We start from the raw sequence: 21,377 nt of genomic DNA on the forward strand, positions 1-21,377 counted from the left end.
CATTTACACGCATACAGTCCATTGGCCGTCCTGAGGTGGGCCAGTCTGCTGTATAGAATGGGTTTTTCTTTCCTGTGGTCCTTGCTCCTCCTTGGTCTTCTCATTGGTGAGTCTGTCCCTGCTACTACCTCCCAGGCACCTCTACCTCCTTACACATTAGGTTTCTCTAGCAATAGGTCATTTTCACTGAAGATTTTGCTTTCCTGGGAGCCAGGCTGTGTGTAAGTGCTGGTATATGTGTGTGAGGCGGGGAGGGAAGTAGTGTGTGTGAGGTGTGTGTACTATCATCTCAGATCATGAAAACCCTGATTGTGTCTTGTCACTCTCACACTGCTAGTGAGTCACAAGGAGCCTGGACGTCCCCAGAGAGACTGAAGCTGGGGACTTGAGATAGAGGATCTGCCACAGTCAGTTCCTGGACCTCATCTGCATCTGCCATCTCAAGCATAATCTCTTCCCTTCTGCCCCTGTGAGTCACCTTTATTGTGAATTGGGCTTTCCTGTCCCACAAATGACATCTTTAGGTGATCTCGAACCTAGCACCTTGTGACAGGTCCTGTCCCTCTGAGTTCTTACTGCTCCTTCCCCTGTCCCCAAGGACCTGAGTGGTGGCAGAAGACAGGCTTGGGAATTGGAGGCCAGGGGGACAGAGCTCCTGAGAAACCCACAGTGAGGGACCAGGTTCTGCTCTTAGTCATCCGAGTTTCAGTCTTTCTTTCGTCCTCCTTTGGGAGGAATGCAGCTTGTATTAGTTATCAGGGTCACCTGACTTCAGGGTGGCCCCCACCCTAGCCTTTAGGATGTGCCCTAAGCCTGCCATGGAATCCCTTGCTGCTGCTGCTGCTAAGTCACTTCAGTCGTGTCCAACTCTGTGCGACCCCATAGACGGCAGTCCACCAGATTCCCCCATCCCTGGGATTCTCCAGGCAAGAACACTGGAGTGGGTTGCCATTTCCTTCTCCATTGCATGAAAGTGAAAAGTGAAAGTGAAACCGCTCAGTCGTGTCCGACTCTTAGCAACCCCATGGACTGCAGCCTACCTAGAGGTGTTTAAAACTTGGCAGTTTATAAAGAACTTTTACTCAAATTTAAAATAGCCTGATTCCCCCAACAATCTTGTGGTATAGGCAGAAAGTATTAAGCCCATTTTACAGAAGATGAACTAAGACATGAGGCGACACCTTCTGGCACACAGCTGGTGACCTGTGAGAATGGAAGTCAGTGCAGCTGTTGGAATGCAGAAGCAACAAGGAAACTCAGACCATACTGTCTCCAGCCACATTCACAGAACTGAAAACTCAGAGAACGGATTCCTGTCAGGTTCCCCTTGCCGCCACTTTCCTGTCCTCCCACAGAGTAAATGAATCAATGAGCTTCGCTTCCTCTGTGGTGTCCAGGTCAGGCCCTTGGAGATCATTGTCCATGGGGGCTTCCTTTGGGCACATGAAGAAATGGGTGAGACAGATCTTGCCTTAAAAAAAAGTTCATATTTCTTGCGTTCAGTTCCAGAACTATCTATTGAGGCCTCTCGTGTGCTGGTGCTGGGCTATGTGTGATGGGGTAGAGGTGAGTGGTACACAGGGAGGAATGAGGTGGGGTACAGTCCTGCTGTTGGCAGCACAGGGTAGTCGACAGAGCATCAGCTTTGCAGGCAGGCGAACTTGGGTTTCATGTGGACTCTGCTGCTTCCAATAGACAGTGACTCTGGGCAAGTAGGCTTTTTAAGCTCTTTGAGTCTCATGGTCTTCATCTGTGAAGTGGGAATAAGATATTGACCTTACTAGATTGCTGTGAAGGTTAAATTAAATAATGTGCTTAATGCACTTGGCAGAGTGTCTGGCACCAATGATTCATGTCCTGAGCTGATCCTTTTCTGTCTCTTTCCCCCACTTGAATCCAGAAACAGGATTCAGAAAAGGAAGCTCTGCACACATCCCACTGCACCTAGCCACTTGGCTAAACCATCAGCCTTACTCAACTTTATTGCCCAGATAACAATTCCCTTCTACCTTCTCCTCTCCTTGGGAAACTCATGAGCTATGGGGAAAGACAAACAACACAGCTATTTGTATGAAGCAGAATGAAGTAAGCCAACAAACAAGCCAACAAAAAGCACAGTTTAGTTCAGTTCAGTCGCTCAGTTGTGTCTGACTCTTTGCGACCCCATGGACGGCAGCATGCCAGGCTTCCCTTTCCATCACCAACTTCCGGAGCCTACTCAAGCTCATGTCCATTGAGTCGTGATGCCATCCAACCATCTCATCCTCTGTTGTCCCCTTCTCCTCCCACCTTCAATCTTTCCCAGCATTAGGATCTTTTCCAATGAGTCAGCTCTTCACATCAGGTGGCCTAAGTATTGGTGCTTCAGCTTCAGCATCAGTGCTTCCAGTGAATATTCAGGACTGATCTGCTTTAGGATGGACTGGTTTGATCTCCTTGCAGTCCAAAGGACTCTCAAGAGTCTTCTTCAACACCACAGTTCAAAAGCATCAATTCTTTAGAGCTCAGCTTTCTTTATAGTCCAACTCTCACATCCATGCACGTCTACTGAAAAAAACCATAGCTTTGACTAGATGGACTTCTGTCGGCAAAGTAATATCTATGCTTTTTCATATGCTGTCTAGGTTTGTCATAGCTTTTCTTCCAAGGAGCAAGTGTCTTTTAATTTCATGGCTGCAGTCACCATCTGCAGTGCTTTTGGAGCCCAAGAAAATAAACTCTGTCACTGTTTCCATTTTCCCCCCATCTATTAGTAACAGGCAAATTTGGCCTTGGAATATGGAATGAAGCAGGGCAAAGACTAATAGAGTTTTGCCAAGAAAATGCACTGGTCATAACAAACACCCTCTTCCAACAACACAAGAGAAGACTCTATACATGGACATCACCAGATGGTCAACACCGAAATCAGATTGATTATATTCTTTGCAGCCAAAGATGGAGAAGCTCTATACGGTCAGCAAAAACAAGACCAGGAGCTGACTGTGGCTCAGATCATGAACTCCTTATTGCCAAATTCAGACTTAAATTGATGAAAGTAGGGAAAACCACTAGACCATTCAGGTATGACCTAAATCAAATCCCTTATGATTATACAGTGGAAGTGAGAAATAGGTTTAAGGGCCTAGATCTGATAGACAGAGTGCCTGATGAACTATGGAATGAGGTTCGTGACATTGTACAGGAGACACGGATCAAGACCATTCCCATAGAAAAGAAATGCAAAAAAGCAAAATGGCTGTCTGGGGAGGCCTTACAAATAGCTGTGAAAAGAAGAGAAGCGAAAAGCAAAGGAGAAAAGGAAAGATATAAACATCTGAATACAGAGTTCCAAAGAATAGCAAGAAGAGATAAGAAAGCCTTCTTCAGTGATCAATGCAAAGAAATAGAGGAAAACAACAGAATGGGAAAGACTAGAGATCTCTTCAAGAAAATCAGAGATACCAAAGGAACATTTCATGCAAAGATGAGCTCAATAAAGGACAGAAATGGTATGGACCTAACAGAAGCAGAAGATATTAAGAAGAGGTGGCAAGAATACACAGAAGAACTGTACAAAAAAGATCTTCACGACCCAGATAATCAGGATGGTGTGATCACTGACCTAGAGCCAGACATCCTGGAATGTGAAGTCAAGTGGGCCTTAGAAAGCATCACTATGAACAAAGCTAGTGGAGGTGATGGAATTCCAGTTGAGCTATTCCAAATCCTGAAAGATGATGCTGTGAAAGTGCTGCACTCAATATGCCAGCAAATTTGGAAAACTCAGCAGTGGCCACAGGACTGGAAAAGGTCAGTTTTCATTCCAATCCCAAAGAAAGGCAATGGCAAAGAATGCTCAAACTACCACACAATTGCACTCATCTCACACACTAGTAAAGTAATGCTCAAAATTCTCCAAGCCAGGCTTCAACAATACGTGAACCGTGAACTTCCAGATGTTCAAGCTGGTTTTAGAAAAGACAGAGGAACCAGAGATCAAATTGCCAACATCCGCTAGATCATAGAAAAAGCAAAAGAGTTCCATAAAAACATCTATTTCTGCTTTATTGACTATGCCAAAGCCTTTGACTGTGTGGATCACAATAAACTGTGGAAAATTCTGAAAGAGATGGGAATACCAGACCACCTGATCTGCCTCTTGAGAAATCTGTATGCAGGTCAGGAAGCAACAGTTAGAACTGGACATGAAACAACAGACTGGTTCCAAATAGGAAAAGGAGTTCGTCAAGGCTGTATATTGTCACCTTGTTTATTTAACTTACATGCAGAGTACATCATGAGAAACGCTGGACTCGAAGAAACACAAACTGGAATCAAGATTGCAGGGAGAAATATCAGTAACCTCAGATATGCAGATGACACCACCCTTATGGCAGAAAGTGAAGAGGAACTCAAAAGCCTCTTGATGAAAGTGAAAGTGGAGAGTGAAAAAGTTGGCTTTAATCTCAACATTCAGAAAACTAAGGTCATGGCATCTGGTCCCATCACTTCATGGGAAATAGATGGGGAAACAGTGGAAACAGTGTCAGACTTTATTTTTCTGGGCTCCAAAATCACTACAGATGGTGACTGCAGCCATGAAATTAAAAGACGCTTATTCCTTGGAAGGAAAGTTATGACCAACCTAGATAGCATATTCAAAAGCAGAGACATTACTTTGCCAACAAAGGTTAGTCTAGTCAAGGCTATGGTTTTTCCTGTGGTCATGTATGGATGTGAGAGTTGGACTGTGAAGAAGGCTGAGTGCCGAAGAATTGATGCTTTTGAACTGTGGTGTTGGAGAAGACTCTTGAGAGTCCCTTGGACTGCAAGGAGATCCAACCAGTCCATTCTGAAGGAGATCAGCCCTGGGATTTCTTTGGGAGGAATGATGCTAAAGCTGAAACTCCAGTACTTTGGCCACCTCATGTGAAGAGTTGACTCATTGGAAAAGACTCTGATGCTGGGAGGGATCGGGGGCAGGAGGAGAAGGGGACGGCAGAGGATGAGATGGCTGGATGGCATCACTGACTCGATGGATGTGAGTCTGAGTGAACTCCGGGAGTTGGTGATGGACAGGGAGGCCTGGCGTGCTGTGATTCATGGGGTCGCAAAGAGTCGGACATGACTGAGCGACTGATCTGATCTGATCTGATCTGATGAGACTGGACGCTGTGATCTTAATTTTTTGAATGTTGAGTTTTTAGCCAGTTTTTCCACTCTCCTTTTCACTTTCAACAAGAGGCTCTTTAGTTCTTTGCTTTCTGCCATAAGAGTGGTGTCATCTGCGTGTCCATGGTTATTGATATTTCTCCTGGCAATCTTGATTCCAGCTTGTGCTTCATCCAGCCTGGCATTTCACATGATGTACTCTGCTGCTGCTGCTAAGTCATTTCAGTAGTGTCCAACTCTGTGCGACCCCATAGATGGCAGCCCACCAGGCTCCTCCATCTCTGGGATTCTCCAGGCAAGAACATTGGAGTTGGTTGCCATTTCCTTCTCCAATGCATGAAAGTGAAGAGTGAAAATGAAGTCGCTCAGTTGTGTCTGACTCTTAGCCACACCATGGACTGCAGCCTACCAGGCTCCTCCGTCCTTGGGATTTTCCAGGCAAGAGTACTGGAGTGGGTTGCCATTGCCTTCTCCGATGTACTCTGCATATAACTTAAATAAGCAGGGTGACAATATACAGCCTTGATGTACTCCTTTCCCAGTTTGGAACCAGTCTGTTGTTCCATGTCCCGTTCTAACTGTTACTTCTTAACCTGCATACAGATTTCTCAGGCGGCAGATCAGGTGGTCTGGTATTCTCATCTCTTGAAGAATTTTCCACAGTTTGTTGTGATCCACACAGTCAAAGGCTTTGGTGTAGTTAATAAAGCAGAAGTAGTTATTTTCCTAAACTCACTAGTTTTTTTGATCATCCAACAGATGTTGGCAATTTGATCTCTTGTTCCTCTGCCTTTTCTAAATCCAGCTTGAACATCTGGAAGTTCTCGGTTCATGTACTATTGAAGCCTGGCTTGGAGAAATTTGAGCATTACTTTGCTAACATGTGAAATGAGTGCAATTGTGTGGTAGCTTGAACATTCTTTGGCATTGCCTTTCTTTGGGATTGGAATGAAAACTGACCTTTCCCAGTCCTGTGGTCACTGCTGAGTTTTCCAAATTTGCTGGCATATTGAGTGAAGCATTCTAACAGCATCATCTTTTAGGATTTGAAATAGCTCAGCTGGAATTCCATAACCTCCACTAGCTTTGTTCCTAGTGATGCTTCCATAGGCTGAAGGAAACTGGGAGGTAGGCATGGCTGGACCAGAAGTATGGAGCTCAGCTAAGGCCCCAGAAAGGAAGCAGCTCTTGAACTAAGCTTAAGGAATCACTGTACTCAAGGGTGAGCATAGCTCCTTGATCAAGGGTGGAATTCTTCCAAGCTGGACTGAAGGTTCTGGGCCAACTTGGGACAGGAAGATCCATCTGGTGTCAGCACTGCCTTGGCATGCTTCCAGTCAACTTGCACATTCCTCCAAGTGGAGCCAGAAGAGCTGCATGGGAAGAAGGAACAGCAGGTCATAGGGTGGATTCTGTGGTGGGCACATGGGACACTGCATGTCCCCCAGTGTGGAGTGCCCACCCACAGCATAGCAAGCTCTCTCCTACTCCTCGTCACCACAGCTACTATCACAGGACTTCTCAGTTCAACTTTCAGCAGAAAAGCCTGCACCAACTAACTTCAGTGACATTGAAAGAGTGAGTGAGTGTTAGTCGCTCAGTCGTGTCTGACTCTTTTCAACCCCATGGACTATAGACAGCCGGGTTCCTCTGCCCAGGGAACTCTCTAGGCAAGAATCCTGGAGTGGGTTGCCATTCCTTTCTCCAGGCGATCTTCCCAACCCAGAGATTGAACTCAGGTCTCCTGCATTGCAGGCAGATTCTTTACCATCTGAGGCACCAGGGAAACCCTCAGTGACATTAAGTATCTTGAATAATACCATAATGAGGTATTTATGTGATTGTCTCATTTAACACAAAATCCTGCAAGATGACAATCCTGTTTCACAGGTTAGAAAACTTGGACTCAGAGAGGTTAAGTAACTTGCCTAAGATCACACAGCTAGCACTTGGTAGAGCAAGGGCTTGAACTCGGGCAGTCTGACTAGTGCCCTGGAGTTACACTCTTCTCTCAAGTGCATTATAGGCTGGTATCCAAATGCTTGTCCCTCTCACCATGCTTAACGTGGCCTGGCCAGCACAACACTAGCCCTCCTGCTCTAGAAAGATATGTTCCCAGATTCTGGCTGCACCTTAGAGGAGCTGGCTTTTGTCTCAGAAGTGGCCAAATAAGCAATTATGGGGGATACTGCAAGGCAATTCTTGCATGGATGTGACTGGGCTGGATGATTTCTGTTCCTTTTCCCCAAGAGATGGACTCACAGAAACAGTAGAGATTATCCAGCTCCCTCCCCCCACACCAGAGCCCCTCCCAAGGATTTTGCTTACTCTCCAGGACACTTAGTACCTGCAACCTTTAGGACAGCCTTCATTGATTATTTCCCTATATGTTAATTAATTAATATAAATGTGGAAGGAAACCATTGTGGTGCGGAGGTTGTTGTTTTTCAGTCACTGTCATGTCCGACTCTTTGCGATCCCAAGGACTGCAGCACACCAGGCTTCCCTATCTTCTACTACCTCCCAGAATTTGCTCAAACTCATGTCCATTGAGTCGGTGATGGACTCTCTCATCCTCTTACATCCCCTTCACCTTTTGCCCTCAATCTTTCCCACCATCAGGGTCTTTTCCAATGAGCTGGCTCTTTGCATCAGATGGCCAAAGTATTGGAGCTTCAGCTTCTGCATCAATCCCTCTTGAGTTCTAGTTCTGTCTATAACTAGCAATGTTGTCTTGAGCAAGGCACCTATATTCTGTGGGTCTCTATTTTCTCACCTATAAAATAGGAATACTAATCATGGCCCTGACTCTCCTTCAGGCCTGCTGTGAGCCTTCAATGTAACAGGCTGTTCTCTGTCTGCAGGACCAGGGGCTTCCAGAGCCCCCATGGTGGTAACTGGGACCCTGGGGGGCTCTGTCACTCTGCCCCTGCAGCTGCAGGATGGACAGCAGGTGGAGAGCATCTCCTGGGTAAGTCGCTCAGTCCCTGGGGCAATAGCCACAGTAACCTTGGTAGAAGCTGGAGGACCAGACACCTTTCACCAGGAAGAATCACGGTACTGGGGTCGTCTGAGTGTGGTGGGCCCAGACCGCTCCCTGCAGATCAGCCACCTGAACTGGGCGGACGCGGGGTCCTACCGAGCCCACATTAATCTTCGGAGCTCCCGCCTCACCCACACCAGGGAGTACAGCCTGCATGTCTATGGTGAGTGTCCGGGGTATGGCAACAGGTGCGTGTGTGCGTAGCCTGTCTTTCAGTCACTTTTATAGCCTTTCCCACTTCCCTTTTAGAAACAATTATAGTTTTCTTTCTAATTATGAGACTAACATGTGCTTAACTGAGAAAAACATGGAAAGTAGAGTTGCCTGGGAGACCAATTGCAGTTAAATCCCTGCGTTTGGGCAGAGAATGGGATTCTGGGCCCTGAGAACCAGCTTCTGCCACAACCGACTCATGAGGTCTCGAGCCTCCTCCTTGCTAAAATAGAACATTACCTTTCGTGAGAATAAAATTCACGGGAAAAACGCTTTGTAAAGCTCTGCACAGATGCAGGAGAACACTACTATCATATTCCTCAAGGAAATGTCAGTGATTGTTTTAGCAGGGGAAACTACAAAGAATACAGTGGGGCGGGGGTGCCAGGCACACACAGCAGCAATGTTGGCCAGTGAAGACACAGTCAGGTACTTTTAGATTTAGCCTGCTTATTACTTATGTAGAGAGGGAGAGGGGCCAAAGGGCTCAGATCCCTGGGTCCTCATCCCACAGCCCAGAAAGGATGACCCTGAGGCTAAAGGGGCCAGATGACTGTAATGGGAGTTGCTGAGAAACCAGTTCTAGACTGCAGAGAAGTTTCATAGTCAGCAGCTCTGTTCTGTGGGGATGGAGCAGGAAGCCTGGGACCTCAAGACAAAAACAGTCTCATGACAGCCTCCCAGGAGGGACCAGTGCGAGGCCTGTGGGAGATGGCGTCAAAGAAATGCCTCACAGGCCACCCACTTCTCATGTTCTGGGAGGATCACAAGGCCTTTGCAAGACTTGGATTAGATGTGATTCCAGTCTTTGCCTGAGGAACAAGGTTGCTGTGGATGGTAAGTTCACCAGGCAAGGTCACCAGGATGCTGTGGCTGGAAGGTACCAATGAATCATGAGGATGAACACAGGAAGATGAGTGATTGCAGGAAAGTGGAGAACCTTCTCATACAACTTCCTGGGTTATGGAACAGGGAATATTCCTATTATTAATAGATGAAGGGTTTTTTTTTGTTTTTTTTTTTTTTTAAACTTGGGTTGACAAAATTGCCCTGGTCAGGTTCACACAGTTGGGGTGAAAGCATTTCTGTCATAAATTGGCTTGGAATGACTATGGCCCATTCCTCAGACAGAGCAAGGGAACACTGGGTGGTGGGCTGTTGGGACCTGGGGTAGGGCTGTTCACCCAGAGATGGTGGGAGAGCCCCTCTCACTGTGCTGATGGCTGTTTTGGTAGGACAAGCTCAGTGTGGATTCTGAACAGGATATAAGGCTGTGCTAACTGATCAGAGTTGGGGTCTTCCAGAGATGGTTTCTGGGGCAACAGTTATGATAAAAGTCCAGATTTTAATGCTTCAAGGGCATTTCCCAAGTCACGGTTGTCCCATGACAGCTTTGCTGGCAGGTAGGAAAGTGCCAGTCACTCAGTGGTGTCCAACTCTTTATGACTCCATGGGCTATACAGTACCTGGAATTCTCCAGGCCAGAATACTGGAGTGGGTAGCCTTTCCCTTCTCCAGGGGATCCTCCCAACCCAGGGATTGAAGCCAGGTCTCTGCATTACAGGCAGATTTTTTACCAGCTGAGCCACAAGGGAAGCCCAGGTAGGAAAAAGGGTTTTTATTTCTAGGCTAAAGAGATAGATAGCATATTAAAAAGCAGAGACGTTACTTTGCCGACAAAAGCCCATCTAGTCAAAGCAATAGTTTTTACAGTAGTCAGGTATGGATGTGAGAGTTGGACCATAAAAGAAAGCTGAACGCCAAAGAATTGATGCTTCTGAACTGTGGTGTTGAAGACCCTTGAGGGTCCCTTGGGCTGTAAGGAGATCAAACCTATCAATGAAGCTACTACTTCATACTATTGTTCTGAGAATCAGAGGAGATATTAAGTGACACGTCTTATAAAGCCCAAAGCTCTAGAATAGATGTGGGCGGATTCTACCTCTGTTGCTTGTTATGTGTATTCAAGGTGGTGCAGGGTCTTGGTGGCAGCACTTCTTACTTCTGCCCCATGAAGGGAAGGCCCAGAGCAGTTTCCCAGTCCTCAGCTGGTTCTTTTTCTGACACACAGAGCCGCTGGCCCAGCCCCGTGTCACAGTGAGCACCAGGATTAGTGGGAATGGACACTGCCTCATCATCCTGACATGCGTGGCAGAAAGCAGAGGAGGCACTGTGACCTACAGCTGGGCGCCCCTGGGACCCCAGACCACTGTGTCCCATGGAGGGTCTGTCCTGAGTGTCAGCTTGCGGCCTGGGGATAGCGCGCTGAACTTCACCTGCATGGTCAAGAACCCAGTCAGTAACAGTAGCTCCCTTCCCATTTTGGTGCCGCCTTCATGCACAGGTACCTGGAATCCGAGCATGTACCCTACTTGACAACTCTGAAATGGAAGGTGGAGGAAGGAGTCCTGTCCCCTTCAGGCCCCGAGGAGAAAGGCAAACACTCAAGAGAGAGTGGGTGGGCCAGAGTGTGTCTCAGTGGTTGGGGAGAGGGAGACCCACTGGAGTCGAGGGGGAGGCTGGAGGGGTCTGGGCAGGAGGGGCTGGCTAGGATCTGTGGCTGCCCTGAACAGGCAGGGAGGCCCTGACGCAGAAGCTGTGGTTTTCTCTCTCCATCTGCAGGGCCAGGAGTCCAGGGTGGTGAGGAATCAGTAGGGGAGACAGTGATCGGCATCCTTGGGAAGTCAGGCACTCTGCCCCTGGAGGTCCCAGTGGGGCAGGAGGTAGAAAAGGTTACCTGGAGCTCTCGAGGCCTTGTTGCTATTTTGCGACCAGGACCGGCAGGGGAGCCAATCCTGGTTGCTGGGACTCAGGGACCCTACAGCTAGCGACTGAGCATCCCCTGCCACAACTACTCTCTTCAGATCAGCTCCCTGAGACTGCAGGACTCTGGCCCCTATAGAGCCTGGATAACTCTGCATAGTCCCCCAGTCAACATCACCAAGGATTTCATCCTGCATGTCTATGGTGAGGGGGTTAGAGAGCTTACGTTTGAACTTGATCTTCCCTCTCCTCTGCTTGGCCAGCCTGGAGCCTTCTCATAGCTTGAACTTTCCTTTCTTGGCACAGAGAGACCGCAGGAGCCCAAAATCACAGCCAGCTCTCAGATCATGAAGGATGGGACCTGCTTCATCACTCTGGCCTGTTTGCTGGACCAGGCTGGAGAGGATGTTCAGTACAGCTGGGACCCCCAAGGCCAGGGGGCGGTTGTGTCACACGGGGGAACCACTCTCAGCATCTCCTGGAGATCTGGGGTCAGCGATAGCTATCACTGTACAGTCAAGAACCCCGTCAGCCAGAGCTCCAGCTCCATCTCCATCAAGCCCCTCTGCTCAGGTAACCGCTTCCTTCTGAGAACCCTTCTTTCCCAGTCCAGATTCTCAGCATGCCTGCCTGCCTTCCTTGGGGTTCTGGGAATGATTGAAGAAAAGGAGGGCTGGGTTAGTTTGCAACAGGGAGCATCTCTGGGGTGGCCGGAGTTGAGAACCTGGGAGCTCTGCTCACCTTCTGTCAGCCCTGTGCCTAGATGTGCAGCAGGCTCAGCTGGGTAATGGCTCGTTCCTGGGGCTCCCTGAGGAAAGCTGCTTCATTCACCCCATTCAGTGCTGCAGAGCCCCTGGAGGAGGGGCCCCAGACCTCCTCGCCTGTGAAGCTTCTGCCCTTCTCCTTGCCTGTAGCTTCTCTGAGAGGGCATTGGGACTGTGTTCCTCTGGTGGGCAAGGGTGGCTTCTCCTGGCTTTCACAGGCCACGGCAGGAAACCAACTCAGTCCCAACACACCTGTCCCTCTTGTCTTCTCTGCTGACTTCTGAAGAGGTTGTCTCTGCTTCCTGTCTCTTGTTCCTCACTAACCATCCACTCTTCAACCCCTTGTGGCTGGTTTGTTCCAGGGGCATCCTGATGGCTGAGCTCATGGGTTACTCCTCAATTGTTATCCTTGACCTGCTTTCCTCAGCCACCTGGGCAGCTCTCTCCTGGACTTTTTCTTTCCAGCCATCATCCTTTTCAGGACTGATGCTGTCCTTTTTCCAGGCCTCTCCCTGCACCTCTTCTTTTCTTCCTGTTGCCAAAGGCAGAAAGTCAGACATTATTTAGAACACTTATCTTCCCCGTGCTACCTGCCCTTACTCACACCTTCCTTGCTTCACATATTCTTCACCTGGTCTCCTAACTTCTCTCCCCTCCCAATCACCCTCCTGATGGTGCTGCTAGGGGACTTCTAAGTGAAAGAAATGCTTGTGTTTCTTTTCTGCTTCAAACACTTTGGTGTCTGCCCAGTATCTAAAGTACAAATATTTTAGCACCTCTTTGTTCATAAGCAACACACATTTACAGAGCATTTTTAAGGCCTGTGTTGTTCTAGTCATTGAAGATACGGTGAAGAAGAGGTCTGGATAAATTCCCACCCCTTGGGGAACTCACAATCGTCACCACCTTCAGCTAACTCTAGTAAATGACTTTAGAACATGGAGCATGCTGTAAAATGGCCTTTGTACATGCGTGTCTCCTCAACTGAATCATGACAAAGCCCATGCTTACCTTTCTCTGCACCTCCAATTCCCAGCTTGTAATAGATGTTTAAACTGTGATCCTAACCTGTGATCATTGTTAATTCAGGTTCCTTCCTACCCTGCTGCCTGAGGAAAGAGTTTCTTCTCTTTTTGATCCTGGGAGCTTTGCAGATTAAACAGATTTGAACTTGACATGTGGAAAAGCCAAGAGTAGGAATGTGAAAAGAAGGTCACTCTGTGAAATACAGATAAGAAAGTCTACACAGAGAAAGAAAGAGGAATGTGGCCTGATACCCAAATCTGCAGGTGTGAGAAAGAAACACTTGTATTGCTTAAAGCAGGAAACCAATTTTGTTTGCAAACTGAGTTCAAAACAATGAAGAAACAGCTATGTATTTTCTGTTTAAAACCATCTGCTTATGTTTTGTTTAATTGTGTTTTAACATGTTCAGAAAGAAAAGAGGCTTATTCAATTTAAGAAAAATTGAATGGTTTGAAATATAATGATAATAAAATTGTTAAATATTGTGCATAGATATTATTTTTTGTTAAAATTTATGTAAATGGGCTCAGAGGGCCCAGATTCAACTTAAATTTTGTCTCCTTGGAGCATTCTTTCACCACCTGATTTAAGCAAATCTTCCTGGGTCATTGTACCCAGTTGGTTTTGTCGAATTATCACAATTTGTAAGTATATATTAATTTGTTAGTTTACTTGTTTTTTGTCTATCTCCCCCACAAGACATTCAGCCATTGAGGGTTCTTGGCTCATGGTAGACATTTCAATATATATATATTTTTAACACATGAATGACTAGGTGGATCAGAGTTGAGAAAATTCTTTTTAAGATTTGAGGACTATTAGGAAGCTTCATAAAAATTGGAGTCCTATATGATTGTGTTTTTTTTTTTCCTTCCTGCTTTTGATAAAAGGAAGAAGAAAATGGAATCTTTAACCTAAAATTTCCTTGAGTGTTCAATAGCTAGCAAAAGAAAGAAGTTGGAGGTTTTGACAGCAAGCTGCTTTGAAGTGCTAAATAGATTGCTCTAGAATTAGAACCATGTGCAAACAATGGAGCCAAAAGTATAATTTAGATGAGAGAATGACCTTGAACATCTCTTTTTTTCACTCTCAACTGATTACTTTAGTTCCTACTTCACTTACAATGAGGATTGACACTCCATCCAGTACAAAGATTCTAGTAAAGTACTTGGTGATATATCCTGAAATATAAATAGGCAGCCAAGATCGCAAGATATTTGAGGAAAACTGTGAATGAGAGTCTCCAGACAAACAGAATCAATTAAAAAAAAAAAAAGAAAAAAACTTGAAAGAGAGAGCATGCAGGGAGCAAGAGAAAAAAAAATAACTCCCCCCAAATCTGTATTTAATATTCTTAGAAACATGAGAAGATATTACATTTTTAAAAAGGAATAGAATGGAGTATGATGGAGTAGGAAGACCCTGAACTCTCTTCCTCCCATGAAGAAAGAAGGAAAGTGAAGTCATTCAGTCATGTCCGACTCTTTGCTACCCCGTGGACTGTAGCCCACCAGGCTCCTCCATCCATGGGAGTCTCCAGGCAAGAATACTGGAGTGGGTTGCCATTTCCTTCTCTAGGGGATCTTCCTGACCCAGGGATTGACCCCAGGTCTCCTGCATTGCAGGCAGTCACTTTAACCTCTGAGCCACCATGGAAGCCCATGGGCACACAAATTATAACTATTTACAGAGAACTATCAATCAATGAGAAAAGCTGGAAGACTAGCAGAAAAGATCTTCTACAACTAAAGAGGCAAGGAAGTAACCACAGTGAGACACGGTATAGTCAAGACCAGTATCCTCAGGTAGACAATCCACAGATGAGAGGACAATGGCAATTACAAACGTTCTCCCCAGGGAGTGAGTGGTCTGAGCCCCATGTCGAGATCCCCAGAGCAGAGGTCCTGCACTGGGGGGAGATGAGCCCCCAGAATGTTTGGCTTTGAAGATCACTGGGGCTTACTTGTGGGAGAGCTGGAGAGCTGTGGGGAATAGAGACTCCACTCTTTAAAAATTTTTAAATTTTACTTATTAATTTTTATTGAAGTATAGTCAGTTATAATATTGTGTTAGTTTCAGGCATACAGCAAAGTGATTTATCACCCCCTCCACCTTCTCCTTTGGTAACCGAAAGTTTGTTTTCTATGTCTGTGAATCTGCTTCTGTTTTGTAAATAAGATTTGTGGTTATCGGAAGCAGTAAGGTAGGAGGAGGGAGAATTGGATGAACCGGAGTTTAGAAAGTACAAACTTCCAGTTATAAGATAAATAAATATAGGGATGTAATATACAGCATGATAAACATAATCAACATTGATGTATGTTACATGTAAAAGTAGTTAAGAGGATAAATCCTAAAGTGACATTTTTTGAGGTCACATATTATGAAGCCCTACTGGCAGGATTCAGAGTTCTGAAGGCACAGGAAAAGTGGAGTTGCTAGATTACTTGATGCCTGTGTTTGACCACATTAAGCTAAGTTTTACCAGTGGAAATGATTGGCTGGAGGAAAAACCAAGAGCTGTTAGAAAGGAAATGGAGTCATAATGCTCTATGTGACTCACAAGCAAGAATATATTATCTTAAATATTGAATATTAGTTTAACAAAAAGGTATGTCACCACTCTCCTGGTAGACTTTGTGGAAAGTTTTTTTGTGTTGTTAAGGGCTATAGGGAGGATGTGGGGTGGCAGTGGGCAAGGTGAAGAAGCATAGGGTATAAGACAGCCAAACACCCATTCCCGTAGCATGAAGTCAATAAATAGTGCCTGAACTCAAGAAATAGCAGAACCAGATATATTATTTCTATATATCAAGGGAATACAAGAAACAAAGAATTGATGATAGTTACCTATGTGAGAGAGAAGTTCTGTCCTGTGGCAGAGGTTGACTATTTTTTGTTATGTTTTATGTTACTAAGTTGAACTTTAAAGGCCATATGTGTGTATATATGTAATATTTTAAAAAATTAAAATACTAAAAAACATAAAGAGATAAGGAACAACAACAAGACAATTGAAAGTTCTAGGAAATTGGGGATGGGAAGACTTAGATCGGAGATGGGAGTTCCTCAGAACAGTTTAAACAAAGATGCAGGGATAACCAGTGGAGCTTTAGTTGAAACAAATAAACTTAATCACTGTTGGATATCTTTTCAGTAAATCCAGCTTCAATTATGCGTTCAGCATAATTCAACATTATTAACGAGTTAATATTTATGCTTATTATAAAGATAATGAAATGTCCTAACTGAGGAAGTCATTCTGGGGTGGCCAGTGATCTTGTGTACTGCTCCACACCGCTATCAGGCACCCCACACAGCATGCTCTGTGACTGGACATACAGTGATTGACGGCACAGACTTAGAATGTGAACCTGTGTCACAACGCACTGTTCACTCTCTGCATCTGAAGAGAACCAGCACCCTTCACTCATGGGCTGTAGGCTGGCACTGGAATATGGAGGAGAAGGCAGAATTTGTTCAGGGTCTGTTTTAGAGATCTTGCAGAAGTCACCAGTGTTTGTGGGAGTGGAGTACTTCATCACTAACCTCAGCTGGGTAGCAACATGGGAGGCTTATTCCTGATAGAAACGATCCTGAGGGACTCCCCTTGTGGGGCAGTGGATGGGAATCAGCCTGCCTGTGAGTGCACATATGCTGCAGAACATGCACCACAACTACTGAAGCCCAGGTGCTGGACCCACAAGCCACAATTACTGAGCCTGTATGTTGCAACTACTGAAGCTCTTGCACCTAGAGCCTGTGCTCTGCAATGAGAGAAGCCACAGCAGAGAAACTTGCACACCACAATGAAGAGTAATCCCCACTCGCTGCAACTAGACAAAGCCTGCGAGCGGCAACAGAAGACTCAGCACAGATCGTGTGTATATATATATATCCTGAGTTATTGTAGCCCTCAGAAATCTAGATGAGAAAAGGCTCAAACTCTGGTCTTTACCCACAAAAAGCTGAGGAAAGTGGGTGTTTATTACACTCTACTTTATGTGTGAAATGTGACCTGAGTGTTGTCTGAGTGTTAGGTACAGCCAGAAGCACTTCCTGTGTTGCAAAAAGAGGTGAGAACATGAAGGAATGACTGACCCTCAGAAGTAAATTAGTTACAGTTGTATTATTGTTCTTGTTCAATTGCCCAGGTGGGTCTGACTCTTTGTTACCCCATGGACTGCAGCACGGCAGGCTTCCCTGTCCATTACCAACTTCTGGAGCTTGCTCAAACTCATGTCCATCGAGTTGGTGATGCCATCCAACCATCTCATCCTCTGTTGTCCTCTTCTCCTCCTGCCTTCAATCTTTCCCAGCATCAAGGTCTTTTCCAATGAGTTGGCTCTTTGCATCAGGTGGCCAAAGTATTGGAGCTTCAGCTCCAATTCAGTATCAGTCCTTCCAATGAATATTCAGGATTGATTTCCTTTAGGATTGACTGATTTGATCTCATTGCTGTCCAAGGGACTTTCAAGAGTCTTCTCCAACACCACAGTTCAAAAGCACCAATTCTTTGGTGCTCAGCTATCTTTATGGTCCAACTCTCACACTCATATGTGACTACTGGAAAAATCATAGCTTTGACTATATGGACCTTTGTAGGCAAAGTGATCTCTCTGCTTTTTAATACACTGTCTAGTTTGGTCATAGCTTTTCTTCCAAGGAGCAAGTGTCTTTTAATTTCATGACTGCAGTCACCATTTGCATTGATTTTGGAACCCAAGAAAATAAAGCCTGTCATTGTTTCCATTCCCCCGCCCCCCCCTGCCCCCCCCCCCATCTAATGTGCTACGAAGTGATGGGACCAGATGCCATGATCTTAGTTTTTATGAATGTTGAGTTTTAGGCTAACTTTTTCACTCTCCTCATTCATCTTCCTCAAGAAGCTCTTTAGTTCCTCTTCACTTTCTGCTATAATGGTGATGTCATCTGCATATCTGAGGTTATTGATATTTCTCCCAGCAATCTTGATTCCAGCTTGTGTTTCATCCAGCCTGGCATTTCTCATGATACACTCTGCATATAAGTTAAATAAGCAAGATGACGATATACAGCTTTGACATAATCCTTTCCCATTTTTGGACTGGTCCATTGTTCCATGATTGGTATGAAAAAGTAAATTGACAGTCTAGACTATGGAGCAACAAATTGTTGGGAAAGCCTCCTTAGTTTTTCTCCATTGAAAAGTAAACAGATTTCCACAATGTGGCTGCACAGCTTTCCCCACCTGTTCTGTCTCTGCACTCCAAAGTACAGCCATTAATGCCCCGTGGCTGCTGTGGTGCCTCTGTGCTATCATACCTGCTTCTCCCTTTGCCCAGAAGGCTGGTTGCCCTTGCTCCATCTGGCTGGCTTCTCTCTTCTCTGTTCCCTTAATTCTTTATCCAAACTCAAATCTGTCTAGCTGCTTCTTGACTCATTTGCTTTTCTCATCAGATCAGAGCTCTTAGAGGTTAGGAGTCACGCCTTATTTATCTGTTTCTTGACTATAGCACACAGCACCATTGTTGTTCTTTCGTTGTTAAGTCATGTCCGACCCTTTTGTGATCCCATAGGCTGTAGCCCAGCAGGCTTTTCTGTGCATGTGATTTCCTACTCAAGAATATTGGAGTGGGTTGCTATTTCCATCTCCAGGGGATCTTCCCAACCCAGGGATTGAACCCACGTCTCTTACATTGACAGGCAGATTCTTTACCACTGAGCCACCAGGGAAGCCCATAGAACACAATAGGTGGTCATTAAATGCTTCTTGAGTGAGTGAATTAAAAAAATGAATGAGTGGATTATTAATAAAATCTCTGTGGAAGAAGGAGCACAATCATTTCTGTTTGTCTACACTGCAGCAGGTAGAGTCTAGTTGGGCAGTATCCACAACTGTACAGATGTTTATTTTAAATTTTGAAGCAATAAGAAAGTTCAGAAATAGACATGAAATTCCAGAGTATCTAAATCCTCTATCCCACAGTTCTTATCAGTCTTATATGGCAATTATGTGTCTTCTAGAACAATTACATTCTGCCTTCTTTTCTCTGTGTTCTTTTTAGACTTCTTTCCTGATTATGTTACCTCAATATTCTTCCCTCAGAAGGATTAAGTAGATACAATTTGGCAGCTTTACTCCATGAAAACACTGTATGTTTTTTCCCAGTTCTCATGAAGCTTAATGTACAGATATTTTTCATATGCTTTTATATTTCATTCAATGAGCAAATATAAAAACAAGTGACTATAATAAGAATCTATGATCAGCAGTCTATTAAAATGTTCGTAGTTCAAATAAATACAATCCTCAGTTCAATTCAGTTCAGTTCAGCCGCTCAGTCGTGTCCGACTGTTTGTGACCCCATGAACCGCAACACGCCAAGCCTCCCTGTCCATCACCAACTGCTGGAGTCTACCCAAACCCATGTCCATTGAGTCGGTGATGGCATCCAACCATCTCATCCTCTGTCGTCCCCTTCTCCTGCCCTCAATCTTTCCCAGCATCGGGGAATTTTCAAATGAGTCAGCTCTTTGCATCAGGTGGCCAAAGTATTGGAGTTTCAGCTTCAACATGAGTCCTTCCAATGAACACCCAGGACTGATCTCCCTTAGGATGAACTGGTTGAATTTCCTGCAGTCCAAGGCATGCTCAAGAGTCTTCTCCAACACCACAGTTCAAAAGCATCAATTCTTTGGTGCTCAGCTTTCTTTACGGTCCAACTCTCACATCCATATAGGACCACTGGAAAAACCATAGCCTTCACTAGATGGACCTTTGTTGGCAAAGTAATGTCTTTCCTTTTTAATATACTGTTTAGGTTGGTCATAACTTTCCTTCTAAGGAGTAACCTTCTTTTAATTTCATGGCTGCAATCACCATCTGCAGTGATTTTGGACCCCCAAAAGTAAAGTCAGCCACTGTTTCCACTGTTTCTCCATCTATTTCCCATGAAGTGATGGGACTGGATGCCATGATCTTAGTTTTCTGAATGTTGAGCTTATAATCCTAGTATCTAAATATTTCAATTTCTTTTTATTGTGTTTTTAAATAAGAGATGGGGCTTTCCATGTGGTGCAATGGTAAAGAATTCGCCTGCTAGTATAGGAGACACAAGAGAGCTGGGATTGATCCCTGGGTGAGGAAGATTCTCTGGAGCAGGAACTGGCAACCCACTCCAGTATTCTTGCCTGGGAAATTCCATAGACAGATGAGCCTGGTGGGATAGAGTCTATGGGGTTGCCAAGAGTCCAACAGGTCTGAGAGACTGAGCACTCAGTAAGAGACTTTTCCTAAATAGAATTTTTATTTATTTTTTTAAATTTAATTTAATTTTTTAACTTTACAATATTGTATTGGTTTTGCCATATATCAAAATGAATCCACCACAGGTATACATGTGTTCCCCATCCTGAACCCTCCTCCCTCCCCATACCACCCCTCTGGGTCGTCCCAGTGCACTAGCCCCAAGCATCCAGTATCGTGCATCGAACCTGGACTGGCGACTCATTTCATATATGATATTATACATGTTTCACATACACATGAGAAGATGCTCAACATTGCTCACTATTAGAGAAACACAAATCAAAACCACAGTGAGGTATCATCTCACACCAGTCAGATTGGTCATCATCAAAAAATCTACAAACAATAAATGCTGGAGAGAGTGTGGAGAAAAGGGAAACTTCTTACACTGTTGGTGGGAATGCAAATTGATACAACCACTATGGAAAACAGTATGGATATTAAAAAACTGGAATAAAACTACCATATGACCCAGCAATTCCACAACTGGGGATATACCCTGAGGAAATCAGAACTGAAAAAGACACATGTACCCCAATATTTATTGAAGCACTATTTACAATAGCTCAGACATGGAAGCAACCTAGATGTCCATCAGCAGATGAATGGATAAGGAAATTGTGGTACATATACACAGTGGAATATTGCTCACTGTAAAAAGGAATGCATTTGAATCAGTTCTAATGAGATGGATGAACGTAAAGCCTATTATACAGAGTGAAGTAAGTCAAAAAGAGAAAGACAAATACCATACTTCAACGCATGTATATGGAATCCAGAAAGATGGTACCAACAATGCTACGTGCAGGGCAGCAAAAGAGACACAGATGTAAAGAATAGACTTTTGGACTCAGGAGAAGGAGAGGGTGGGATGATTTGAGAGAATAGCATTGAAGCATAATACGTTACCATATGTAAAATAGATAACCAGTGAGTGAGTGATGAATGATGCAGGGCACCCAAAGCCGGTGCTCTGTGATGACCTGGAGGGATAGGGTGAGGAAGGAGGTGGGAGGGGTGTTCAGGATGGAGGGGACCCATGCATACCTATTGCCGATTGATATTGATGTATGGCAAAATCATCACAATATTGTAAAGTAATTATCCTACAATTAAAATAAAT

At 44.9% G+C, this 21,377-nt stretch overlaps 1 protein-coding gene across 1 annotated transcript; it reads left to right on the top strand.

Moving 5' to 3' along the window:
* Positions 1–13,514, top strand: LOC113884162 (SLAM family member 9-like; the record flags this gene model as incomplete). The annotated part of the gene is made up of 5 exons (XM_027528396.1): positions 1–106; positions 8,019–8,360; positions 10,482–10,754; positions 11,480–11,746; positions 13,027–13,514. Coding segments are annotated over 5 exons (1,068 nt in total), but the record flags the coding sequence as incomplete, so codon positions are not given.
* Between the last annotated feature and the right edge of the window lie 7,863 nt (positions 13,515–21,377).

This window comes from Bos indicus x Bos taurus, chromosome 3 (genome assembly GCF_003369695.1).
Source record: "Bos indicus x Bos taurus breed Angus x Brahman F1 hybrid chromosome 3, Bos_hybrid_MaternalHap_v2.0, whole genome shotgun sequence".
In the NCBI taxonomy this organism is placed as follows: Eukaryota; Metazoa; Chordata; class Mammalia; order Artiodactyla; family Bovidae; genus Bos; species Bos indicus x Bos taurus.